Source organism: Musa acuminata, chromosome BXJ3-8, assembly GCF_036884655.1.
Source record: "Musa acuminata AAA Group cultivar baxijiao chromosome BXJ3-8, Cavendish_Baxijiao_AAA, whole genome shotgun sequence".
Taxonomy (NCBI): Eukaryota; Viridiplantae; Streptophyta; class Magnoliopsida; order Zingiberales; family Musaceae; genus Musa; species Musa acuminata.
In genome coordinates, this window is record NC_088356.1 from 51,764,231 (window position 1) to 51,777,895 (window position 13,665).

General features: G+C 40.2%; 1 protein-coding gene and 1 pseudogene across 1 annotated transcript; both read left to right on the plus strand.

The window, feature by feature from the left end:
• The first annotated feature begins 7,195 nt into the window (after nucleotides 1–7,195).
• LOC135644508 (myb family transcription factor IPN2-like) lies at nucleotides 7,196–9,099 on the plus strand. The gene is made up of 6 exons (XM_065162141.1): nucleotides 7,196–7,528; nucleotides 7,642–7,718; nucleotides 7,798–7,855; nucleotides 7,927–7,993; nucleotides 8,083–8,158; nucleotides 8,234–9,099. Exons 1-6 carry the CDS (start codon nucleotides 7,363–7,365, stop codon nucleotides 8,885–8,887), a joined length of 1,098 nt encoding a protein of 365 aa, XP_065018213.1. The 5' UTR covers nucleotides 7,196–7,362; the 3' UTR covers nucleotides 8,888–9,099.
• A 1,371-nt stretch (nucleotides 9,100–10,470) lies between these two features.
• LOC135644306 (uncharacterized) lies at nucleotides 10,471–12,548 on the plus strand (annotated as a pseudogene).
• Nucleotides 12,549–13,665: the final 1,117 nt, after the last annotated feature.

The window sequence follows — 13,665 nt, forward strand, 5'->3', positions numbered from 1 at the left end:
AGCTGAATGAGGACAGACACAAAGATGACGTGTGAGGAGACGATTCGTCTGATCTCCGGCAAAGATCGTGATCATCGAAACCTGGTCGAGTCAGTGCACGTGGCAATACTGTGAAAACAAAGAGTGTCATTTTATAACGTATACATTTTTTCCTCAAAATTAGTGAACTTACCTGATTCAATAGATGCAATTATACATATTCGATGCATCACAAACATGATATGCATATAATTGGAGAATGTATTAAGATGATTCTATTCTTTAGCATCAATCTTGAAATCAATGGTAATCCGCACCGTTTTAGGGATCACAAGATAGAGGTGTTGTTCTTGTAACATTGCTAGTATTAGCCTAATCATCAACATCTTTTTTTTGGGTAAAGGTATGAAAGAACACAAGGCATGTAAGTACTGGAAATCTCAGAATACTGACATGCAAAAGACAAATCAAAATTTTGTGCCTATCCATTGTACATGCTGATTAGACTCGTAGACTTGCTCAAATTTAACGCATCAGGTCAACAATAAGATGCCAAAATATTTAAAATACATTAGACAGTGATGATGACCAGCTGCCATCATCCCCTCAAGTGGTCTCGTAGTGCAGCAATCAAATTACATGTCTAAAACACAAACTGATAACAAAGTAGGCATCATGAAGTTAGAAGCCACCAAAGAAATCTCTCCGCTAATGGAAGCAGTCACGACCCAAATTTCATTCGACAGTATATTTAAAATTACAAGGGAGAGGGGCACTGCGTAGATACCCAAAGGCATCAAAATGGAATGACTGTTTCAATCAAAATCAGAGTGTTGTCAACTTGGAAATGAGAAAAACTAGCACACCCTGATACAGATGCACTCTGCAAGCAGACCGACTAGTTTCTAGGCAACTTACCATGTTCTCAGTGTAGGATGAACCTAATCCACCAACTCATATGCCTGAATAAATATCTGGTAGTCAACAAAATGTAGTTCAAATGTCTCGATTTGTTACAGAATAATGCTTAGAATACAGATATGACAAGAACAAGTGATTATTACCAAAGCTCCACAGAAGACTTTTTTTGCATCAGCTAAATGTTTTGCTGGCAAGAAAAACAAAAACTGTCGAATTAGAAGACTTGTCTGTACCGACTAGTGGATCAGTCCAAATGGAAAAATATGTCTTGACAACTATTATTATAGAAAGGTGGTCTGAATCTGCCACTAGAATATACCAGTTCCAATGTTATGCAAGAATAAAGCACATATATTTGGGTCAACAGAAAATACTGACTTAAAATTCTATTTATGTTTAACAATTTGAAAATATATGCCTGCGAGAAATATTACTGAACCATTTCAACATAAACCAAAGAGCCAACTTAATTGTGTTTCTTGTGGAGATTTAAGTTTTTCTATTAAGCTCAGGTGACCATGTTTTTTTAAATCCGATCATCTCAACACCTAATACTCTATGGTGTCATAAACATCAATATAGGATTTCCAGCCTTTATTCAGATAAACAGATGATTAAGAATATACAAGCAGTTCTACATTCAGGTGAACCACAGACTCCAAGCGGTACCGGGCGGACCTTCATGATTTTTTCTTTTTAGCAATCCTACACCTCAAGAAAGCTAAAGTAATACATAATTTACCAATGTCCCTGAAGGATTCTTAAGCAAGTAACTAGCTTACCTGATATGACATGCAAATGCAAAAGTTCCACAAAGAAAAAAAAAAGAATCCCACCTTACCACCATTTTTCCTTTCATCTTATCCTTTTTAGAAGACTACTGTTGATTTTTCTGCTTGGACATTTTCATATTCTTCCTTCAAGGTTTAAACTTTTAGTTTCTCTCATATAAACTCTTTCAGAGATTTATGTGTATTTTAAAATTTGCAGGAAAAGTTGCAATTTTATGATTCTAAAGGCATATCTATGCTAATACCCAGTGTCAACACATGTCCAATAGGCTACAACCTCCAAAAGTTTCCATCTTAGCTTAGAAAAACTATGGTTGCCTCTCCTTGAATTACACATATCCGACACCACTCGCTCTGCTCCTCTTTTACCTCTAGAAAAGACACAAAAACCAGACCACCCACTAAGCCTATGAAGTCAGATTCCCATTAAACAAAGACCTGTAGATGACATGAGGTTTTAAGCCATCAACAGAAGATTATAATTTCCAAGTGATGATCCATGAATTGGCTTCACTACCCCAAGGGTAAATAAACCATCCCGATTGCCTAAACCATCCCAACTACATAAAACAACATGGAAAATCAAATATCCAAGAACTTATCCTTAACAAAACATAATTCATAGCCGCTTAAAGCCTCATTATTCATCAACAATCCTAACCAAAACCAGTATTAAGGAGAACATGCATATATATAAAAAAAATATTGTAGCTGATACCTTCATTCAGGATATAAATCCTTGCCTTCCATCTTCTGGGACTATTATTTTCACATTCAAGTGAAATTATAGTATCACATTTCTGTTGCTAGTTTTGTTAAATGGTTTCCCACATCCTCTCCTAAAATTTCAACTTACTCTCTTTGATCTACTGTCTCAAGCTGTTAAAAGAAATATCAAGTTTGGAAACAAAGCATCGACACATTGCAAGACAAATTAAAATCATCAGCCTAATCATTGATTCTCTCTAACACTAATTGTTATGATCCGACCTCCATAGAATAATTATCCTATTAACTTAATGACTTCAAACCCCTAGCTCAAAATGCTTAAGCCCAAATTATTTGCATTAAACTCATCTAATTTAATAAATCAAATCAACTCTCCTCACACATCTGATGTGTGACTGAATTGGTGTATCTTACAATCTCCCTTACTTAGACTTAACATCCTCGTTAAGACCCAAACGCAACACAACCAAAAATAAACTTTAGTATAATACATGTGAGATCCAGTTGACTCTCTCACCATATCAAATATCAAGTCCACTCTGATATCATTTGCCATGATCTGACCCAAAAGGATAACTACAATATCATTCATTTAAGTCACTTACTCAGAAGAATGCTTAAGCTCAAGTAAATCATATTAAAACGCATCATACACTTATAAACCAAGTCAAATATCCTCAGTCCTCATACATCCAAAGTGAGACAAAAGTGGGATATCACAATCACTATACGGAGAAATTTAATTGTAGGTTATGTAAAGTACAAAACAATATACAGTACAAACCAAAAATAATAATAATTTTGAACAGACCAAAGATCCTAAAAGCAGTCAACAAAATATCTAAAGAAAAGCAAAGGTGCGATCCATCATATCTAGTTCAGCTAAACATTTCACAATATTCCACCATGCTCCAATAAATCTATAGGTCCCTCCTCACCACTTCATCCCGTTTCCTTTTCGCACCTAGCGAAGAGAAGTCTTATTTTGGTACTCCAAAAAACAGAGATACCAAAACTTGTGAAACAACACGTAGACTTCCAATGCCGCACTTCCATAACCTAATGGAAATATGCTCTCTGTAGACGTTATCTGGTGCACCATGTTAGCAGGAACGAAGAGCATAATTATTTTCTAGAATATTATATACATCGACAGACAAAATAGAAGACACTGCAACTGCAGTACACCATCGATCAATTCCTTCCCTAGGTTAACCCAACCGCACTCACCAAGGTCAACAGTGCAGTACACACAAATCACCGTGCCCTAATCTCCTAATTCAACCGGTCTCCTAGAACCCCCAAATCGATTCTCGTCTTTGCTTTCAACTAACTCCACGCATCCACCGCCGCATTAGAACAATCAGATTCCACGAATCAAAGAACAAACAAACAAGAGAAAGAGAGACGCACACGCTTTCGCCACTCGGGGCGTCGTCACTCTCTCTCTCTCTCTCTCTCTCTCTAAGAATCTCGCGGAAGGGGCTTCGAGTCGACGAACGTGCCCAGACCATGGCAACGGGTCCGGCTTACGTCGGTCGATCTCGATCCGGTTGGATCAAACCGGACCAAATCAAGCTCGGGCTAAATCGGATCTAATGTAGCTGCCGTACATTAAGCCCGGCCCAAAGTGCGTGTCGACCCGAATCCGACCCGCATAAGTTGATAACCCTCTCACTCTCGAAATCTAATGTAATATTTGCATGTAAATGTAATTACATACACATCGAAATATGGCCATATTAGTGCACATAAGTCAACCAAAAAACTCCAATACTTAGAAACACACAGGAAAATGAATTAAACTATAGATAGTGTAACATTATGTGTATGGAATTGGAATTAGAAGGGAATGTGTGAGTCAGATGGAGGGGATGCAGAGACCATTGGCAAAGCATGAAGAAGAGCCTCCATGAAGCTTGGCAAAAAGCATAGCTTGACTTATATTTTACTGGAGGAATCCATGTGAAGAGCATCTCGGTGCTTGAAATGTAAGCTAACATGGTTAGTGGATTAGATTCGGGTCTTAATTAGCTAAAAGGTAAATGCCAACTTTGCTCGGGATTCTAAATTGTACAGCCCCCTTTGCATCTTGGACTCGAAGGAATCGGTGTTCTAGACTTTTGCATTCTCCATTGCCACCTGAGAAGCATGCATGCTCGAGAGAAGATGAAGGTGATCTTTGGATCCAAATGAATATTGTGGAACATAATAATCAAGATTTTACTTTAGTTACAAATGATTAATATGATCAATTAACTCATTTTTAAACTTTAATTAACATATTTTTTTCTCTTTGAGTTTAATATAATATGTTTGACACCCAATGACTAATTAGACTAATGAGTTGACTCTTGTATCATAGTAACATTTGAGATTATGCAAAATATCTCCAAGAGACCTTTAATACTTTGTTATAAGAACAAAAGAAAGTATACATGATTCTCTTTCGACGCTAGCTAACTTGAGCATCGGATGAGTCATAGGCCTCCGAGGTAATAAATTTTGATAAGGACTAAGATTTATCTAGAGTCTATGAGATATCAAACAACCAAAATTTATTAAGATCGGATCAAATTGGTCTTCATGCTCGTTGGATTCGATCTAACTCAACTCAAGTTGCATCAGCAACAAGAAGTTGTGGCCACTGATACAAAGGGTAGGTATGCCAAATTATGTAGTAGTGCCTAAAATCTTCTTCTTTTGGAATCTTAGCTTTTCAATGCACTTCCTTGGAATATATACTCATGAAAAAAGTATACTATGATCTAACAGAGGCAGAATCACAACTTTAGAACATCAAGAATGATGCCATAAAATTTCAAAAACTAGAGGGGGAAAAATAATAATAATAGTAATATTAAGTTAAATACAGTATATGATTCATCATCAAAATTATGTATAATACAAATGTACTGGAATATGGTCACTGCAGCAAAACCTCTATTATTTGTGATAAGTTAATCAAACATAATATACTGATACAACTCATCTTCTATTTTTAATGTAAGAGTCATCCATAGAGAATTAATTCTTCTAGTAATACAACACAGCAATAAAATTAAACCCTTGTGTTTGTGCTGTGCTATGGACAAAGTTTATTGCCTATGTGACATTAGATTCTACAAGTCCTATTCTCTTGTGTATCAATGGAAGTTTAAATATATGCACACTAAAATAAATACACAGAAAAGAAAAGATGAGTGATTAAGAAGAACCATGGAATAGAAGATTGGAGAAGAATATTTGTTGAACAGACAAACAAGAAAGCATCTATTCCCAGTGGTGGAATAGAGCAAATGGAATGGATTTCCCTCCCCATGCAGGAAGAGAGCTTTAGCTTTATGTTGTTCTTACTCATCCTCCCCACTTTTGGCCTTTGCATGGGGGCCATGGTGTCCAAGTAGTAATGCCTTTGACTTATTTAACTCTTGTTTGGATTTGACTGGTAATGGAATGTTTTGTGTGTTCCTGTGACTGTGACTTTTATGCATGGCTGAGACAACTTTATATTCCCTTGATTTTATTGGTTGAGCCCACAATCAGATAGATATGCAGGTACATCCAAATGTCCAACCAGTAAAAACTCTGAAGATTTGGATTTAACTCTTTAAATGTTGCAATCTCACAAATCTATTTATTTATTTTTATATCTAAAATATCAATTTAATGATAATGTATCTAATCAATTTAAAGAAATGTAAATTGATGTGTTACTATGAACATTGTGCATTCTTACTTTCTCTTATGAATTATATCACATTTTTAGGGTTTTAATGAAAATAACAAATGACTTATACCAACTTTACATTATTTTATAAGTTTTTTTTTTTTTTAAGTTGATGTTATATCCGACTCACTTATTCTACGTCGAGGGTTCGAAATCTCAAATTTTAAGAGATATCGATCAGTTTATCCGTAAAAAAATACCTTAATCACTTGATAATAAGGTCCAAAGATTTGATCTCACTTAACATTGTGTACATACTGGTTAAGCATGAAGTTCCTATTTTCTCTTATGGATTATTATGTCACATATTTTAGGGCTTGAGTTGTTGTATCCAACTTCACTTTAGGACAAGCTGGCTGATACATGTTGTGAGTGAACAATGCTGCACTCGCAACAGCAGGAAGAAAAGAAAAGAAGAAGAAGAATCACTCTTTGATGCAATGCATGCATGGAAAGATCTCGAGGAACTAAGTGGGATCTACTGCAATCAAAATCTTTAATGGTGAGCAAGTGTTTTGGGAATGAGTGCCATGATCAGAATCAATTCTTTCTTAGGTAGCAATCCATAGATTATACTATCATAGCCTCCTTAGTTGCTCCAATATCTGGCAAGCTGTGTTTTTTATGTGCACTTCATTTCTTGTCCAAATAAAAGCTTTTAAATAAGAGAGATGAAGATAATGGAATGCAGTAGAGAGAGAGAGAGAGAGAGAGAGAGAGAGAGAGATGAAGAGCAGCGTATATGACATGCAACCTTGACTTGTGGAGTTCCATACGAGTCCTAAGTAATTAAATATCTGTCCCATCATTATTTTCTCTCTCAAGAAAATAAAATAAAATAAAGAAAAAGAAAGAAAGAGAAAGGAAAAGGAAGGTAGGGTTGTATGCTAAGGCCAGTATGATTGCATGGGGTATCTACTGTTCCTTGTTTCGAAGAAAAGGTTACTCAGAGACTACAGGAATAATAACCTCATCATATGCTCTCTCTCTCTCTCTCTCTCTCTCTCATATTGCACATGCACATAGTGAGGGCAAAGGAGCTAGGGTTTCAAGTTGGTGGCTTTCCAGGAGAGAGAGAGAGAGAGAGAGAGGGAGAGTTCTGAGACCATCTCTAGAGATATCGCACCCTATTCCTTCATATATGCCACCTTTTTGTTCTTGAATCTCTCCCAATTCCGTAGCAGGAGAGGAGAACCAGAGAGGAAAGCAAGAATGTTCCCTTCCAAGAAGCCAACTATGAATTCACATGACCGGCCTATGTGCGTCCAAGCTGACTCTGGCCTCGTCCTCACCACCGATCCCAAGCCTCGTCTTCGCTGGACCGTCGAGCTCCATGAACGCTTCGTCGACGCTGTCAACCAGCTCGGCGGCCCCGACAGTACAACCTCCCTTCTCCTCCTCCTCCTCTCTCTGTCTCTCTCTGTCTCTCTCTCTCTCTCGTATACACTTCCAACTCTAGCAAATGATTCTTCTTGTTCCTAATTATTGCAGAGGCTACGCCGAAAACCATCATGAGAGTAATGGGCGTGAAAGGTCTCACCCTGTATCACCTCAAGAGCCACCTTCAGGTAGATGATGCATCCCGCAAAGGTGTTCTTCGCATGCTTGCAATTGTTTCCTACGCTGATCTGAGGATTTTGCATGTAGAAATTCCGGCTCGGAAAGCAACCACACAAAGAATTCAACGAACACTCACTCAAGGATGGTGAGCAGCTTATTCTCGCTAGTTTCATTGCCTTGGGCGTCTTCCCTGAGTGTTTATGTCTCTGATGGCAGCTACTGCACTGGAGCTTCAAAGGAACGCAGTCTCTTCATCTCGAATGATGGGTCGAAACATGAACGAGTGAGTTCTACATGATCTCTCCGTATCAATTCCTATGCAGATGACATGTATAGTTGCTGAGATTGTTGGTGGATTTGGAATCATGATAGCACGAGTGCTGCGCACGGAACCGAAGCCATTAGGATGCAGATGGAAGTCCAGAGGAGGCTGCACGAGCAATTAGATGTAATCGAACATGCCCTCTTGGATTAACACAGTTGATTCGATCTTGCACTCTAACGCATGCTTTTGTGTTTCTAGGTTCAAAGACACCTGCAGATCAGGATCGAAGCCCAAGGAAAGTACATGCAAAGCATCTTGGAGAAGGCGTATCAAACACTGGCCGCCGACGGCATGACCTCGGGAGATCATCATCATCATCATCATCATCAAGGGCTTGCCGACATGGCTGCCATGAAAGATTTGGATCCTTCCATGTGCTTCCCTTCTCCCCATGATCTGCAAGCACTATACGGCGGAGATCAGCTGGAGATGCATCAACAGATGAACGCATCTGTTGATGGGTTCTTACTGGCTAACGACAACACATGTCTGGACAAGATCAGCAGGCCTCACCCCTTCACCTCCGACGAGAAGCACCCGTTCGTTTGGGACGACGACCTCGATGTGCAGAAACTGGGATCAGCGGCATCGTGCATCGGACCGCAAGAAGAGGCATCCAAGACTCACCGGCTCGGGACTGCACCGTCGGCGATCGACATGGACACCGTGGTAGATGTCTTCGCGGCCAAGCCGATGATGCTCTCGGCAGACAGCGCAGGTGAGAAGAAGCACGAGGGATCCACAAAGCTGGAGCCGCCATCACCACTGAGGGCTCCTCTACCCCTGGATGGTATCAATCCAACCCTAATCGGTGGCAGCTTCGCCCAAGCAAGAAACTTGTCTTATGGGTGAAGGAAGCCATGCCATCCCTGGAATCAAGGTAGTACTTTTTGAGGTACTGTTCATGCAAGCACTAAAACTAGGTAAGAACCTTAGGATTTTGTGATCAAGTGTTCCAGAATAATCCCACGACAAGTACTCCACATAAAACCTGCCAAGACATTTATGCTCTTGCTCTTATTTGTTCTTATGATTATATATCTTGTTGCTTAGTTTACCGATTAGATCTTTGCATTCTCATGCATGCATGCATGCATCGAGCAACCACTTGGGAGTTCATTGCACATTTCTTTTCGTGTTATGATTTGTAGCGACAGCAATCCTGCAAACTACATGAATTGCTAGTGTTTGAAGTTAGAGTGGCAGTAGGAAGCACTGTGGCCCCTCCAACATCAAAAGCAGCGATCTCCTACCTCAACAGCAACTACTACCAAAAGATGCGAAGCTTCCCTTCTTCTTCTTGATGGTACTTGTCATCCCCCCCCCCCCCCCCCCACTCTGTGTCTCTGTGAGTGTGTGTGGGGGAGCAGAATCCGATGTGCTTTGATCTCCATGCCTTGAGCACTCATATGGCGCCCTCATTCAGCAAAGCAGTCATCAGAGAAGCTTCCTCGAGAGCCGCACTGGGCTCTTTAACCTTTATCCCTTGCTTCTCTCAGCTTTCTCTTTGGGGGTGGAGAGCTTTCTCCTGCCTTCATTTCCCTGCGACCAATAAAGGCAGGTCACCACCTTCCCTCCTCTTTTCGACAGGACTCTCAAAAGAACTGGTTTTTCACCATCGGAGATTCCAATTTTCTCACCATCTTTCGGATGAAATGGAGTTACGAGCAGGCTTGTCGCCGTGCATGAATGGAGAAGATGAGAAGATGACTCTTGGTATCTTCCCTCCCATGTTGTTCCCATGACAGACGAAAGGAAAAGGATGAAGTGGAAAGTGATAAGTGCAAGCTCTGCTTCTCACGCAATGCCCTACCAAACCAGGACTCACTCAATCATGCATATGGAACATACATACATTCTGTGACACGTAGGTAGCTCGGTGACACGTCCCCCACAACACGCCGCTGATAGGGATGATGATTTGTCATCGACGCATTAGCCCGTTCGATCATTAGAAATCTATTTTAGCGATTACACATTAATCTAATGATAAGCCATGCTAAAACTTGTTTTTATTTTCCCTCCTCAATCACCATGAAGAAAGCTAACATATATATGCTAATGATTTATTTCATCGATGGTATTCATGATTAGAAATTAGACATTAAATACACCATAATTTATCCAAAATTATTTCACCTATACCCTAAAACACCAAATTAGCACTCTCAAATTGGTTTGGTGTTTTGATCATTATTAGATTTGGGAGCTTAATTAAATGGACTTGACTTCAAGTGAAAATAAAGCACATTTGGGGGTTGTCGATGGGCTAATTGGGTTGGGCAATCCATCGAACACCACGCGGGACTGTAGAAAGCTAGCTGCGCCTCCCCACCATCGCCACCGCCCACTCCTTCTTCCCCGTCAGCCTTTCCTTCTTTTCTTGGATGTCTTCCGTCGATCCCGCCGCCGCCTCCAGGCGGGGCTGCGGGTGATTCGCGCCCCTTCCGCGGGATTCCTTCGATAATTCTGCCGTCCTCCAGCCTAAAAAGCTTATATTTTTCAGGCGGGAGAACGTCGCCGCGGCTTCGGTAGAGAAGCTCGAGTTCGCTGACGCGGATGAAACCGCCCCGCTTCCCCCAAGTCTGTCACCTGGCCTTGCCGGTACCGGAAGGGGCATGGTCCACCCGCCCGGTCGAACCCCCAGCGCGCGCGAGGAGAACCGGCATCTCCGACGGAGAGCGGTTCTTGGTGCTCCAAGGCCGGGCCTGGAAACATCTGATCGGACGATGAACCAGCCTAGGATGGGACGCGAGGAAGCCGTGAGGAATACGGTGGAGGTACTGTCTCGTGGCGGCCCGGTAGTGAGAGGGGCCCTGGGACGGGGAGGGGTGGAGGAGCAATGATGCGGGGAAGAGGAAGAGGTGGGAGATTTAGGGGACGAGGAATGAGGAAGCTGACGGGGGACGTTGGCATTTATCTTGGGGACAATGCAGACGGAGAGAGGCTAGAGAAGAAGATGGAGTTGGCCGAAGCACTGGAATGCTCTGCCTTCTCCATTGAAGGATGCCTATTTGGATGCTCTACATTGTAACCATATGGTTTGTTCTTGATGTGGCTACCCTTTTTGTACTCTGCAAACTGTCTTATCTGTTGTCTTGCTTGATCTTGATCTTTTTGTTTATGCAGATTGAACATGAACCGGAATACGCAGTCGGTTTTTGATAATCCAGAGTCCAGACATCGATGAGAAGCCTCCGATGTCCCTTCTTGAAGCACCGGAAAAGTCTAAGCGATTCTTGATGGCATATGAAGGGATACAGAGCCAAGAAGAGTTGGAGGTGATTCATAGTTGTGCTACAATTAATTCATGATTATTCTTATTTTGCATCCTAGTCTTTTGATCATAAGTTGTTGACCTTCTTACATCAATGATAAGTAGCAGTGACAGTCCTCAACCGAAAAAGGTCATTCCCTAGAATGTAGTAACGAGCTGAAATTAATCCATGTGAATATCTGTAGGTTACCGAGACATATGGCCTCGTTCTTGCATTTGTACATTCTTGATGGCATATGAAGGGATACAGAGCCAAGAAGAGTTGGAGGTGATTCATAGTTGTGCTACAATTAGTTCATGATTATTCTTATTTTGCATCCTGGTCTCTTGATCATAAGTTGTTGACCTTCTTACATCAATGATAAGCAGCAGTTGATGGTCCTCAACCGAAAAAGGTCATTCCCTAGACTGTAGTAATGAGCTGAAATTGATGGTCCTAAGTTATAACCGATAATGCTGGTTCTACCCAACCAGATATTGAGTAGGATTTAAGCTTTAGTTTAGCTAACTCCAACCTCTATCTTCTTGGTGAGATGTTTTGATAAAGTTTGACAAATAACTCCAATTTTAATGTATGGTACTTCTTAGCATCTATGCATAACCTGTTACTTGTTTGTATGTAGATATGACTTGAAATCTGACTGAATTAAGGTAGTTAGTTATGCTCAAGTGTCAGAGAAGGGCTTGCTTATCTTTTATTAACCGTGTTAAACACTAAGCTCTATATCCCAACAGTAGTTGTGTTGTGATGTCCATCAACCGAAGTATCCCAATGTATCTCAAGATAATGAGTGCTAATTTCTGTAAAAAAAAATGAAGGATGGAGTCAGAATCTAGTGTATCAGAAGAAAATGGGTGAACTGAAGTGACATAGGGTCATGGTTGCTGACTGAGATCACACAGACAAGCATCCTCAAAGAAGCATCTGTCATGAATTGGTGAATTTTTGCCAGAATTTTTTCGAGTAGCTAACTTGAATCAAGAACCCTGAGCAAATCTGTAAGGTTGGGAATGACTGCATAAATTTGTGATTATTTGAAATTATTGGTGAAAAAGGTTTTCTAAAGTTAACTTCACGTAGTTGACAGAATAGAGCTTATGGATATGTACTGTGGACCTGATAGAGTTGCTGCTAAGCAACAAAATCAAGAGTTGGAAAGGGTGGCGAAAACTCTTCCAGAGGATATACCTTCTTATGTTAAGAGGTTTACAGACCAAGCTCTCCAGCCTCTGCAAGTTGTCTTCCTGTTCATGTCTTTATGTTTTAATCCAGATGTACCCATAAAGTCTATGTTTCAACAGAATATGCACAGTTAATGCAAATATTTGCTTTGGATGTTTGTTTGATTGTACTGCATCTTATTGCATTCTATTTAAGTTCTTATTTCTCAAGTACAAATATTTCTGGAAAAAAGATGTTTTTCCTTGTTTTTCCTTTTCTGCTTCTTTTCTGGGTTGCAGTGTTGCAGTGTTGCTGCTCAAGTCTGGTGCATGAAGCTGATAGATTTATGGCTGTTTGTGCTTTTGGGAATCGTACTGCAACTCGAAAGGGTCATGATAACTTTATAAAAGGGATTGTTGTTCAGTTCTATGGCATATTGTCGGCTGTGATTTCTTTTCCGGAATTCTGATACTGTTGCTGAAATCTGCTGTGCCAAGCTATGGGTCTTTATTTAATTTTATCACAGCTATGGGTCTTTGAAGTTTTTCACCTCTTCTGTGTCATCTTCTGTATATCAAGTTATTTTCTTTTCTGCTTAAAATTTCTGCTGCAATTAATCATGTGCAGAACAAATATTGCATGTCTGAGGCCTTTTTTCAATAGTTAAAGCTGCTGACTTGAATATTTTTACTGTTTACTGTTATCTTGATTATAAATCTTAACTTCCTGCTTGCTATCAAACCTAAGCATCTTGCTGGTTCCGAATTGAAACTCCAGCATGATGCTTAGATGTTCTGTCTTCATTTGGATTTCGATTGCGAATTTATTTGGTATGCAAAGCATGTTTGATCTTGATTTCCTGGTCTTTTTTCAATAGAGCAACACAGGCTGGGGTTTCAACGAGAAATGCTAGTTCACAGACAAGCTTGTTTGGGAGGTTTCTTGGGAGGTTTCATGGCACTATAATTAGCAACTGGCCGACATGCTTTGGTAGAAGCTGAGAATTGTGATCTCGCATCAGTATGCATGGTAAAGATCTGATGTACCATGTAATCGTGCACTGTTTTCTTTCAATATTTCAAATTTCTTTTTTTCTTTTTTTTTCCTAACTAGCTACTACTGTCTTCAGATTGAATGTGCTGTTTATTCAATTGAAGTTGACCAGAAAATCGGCATACAATTGCTCGCTTT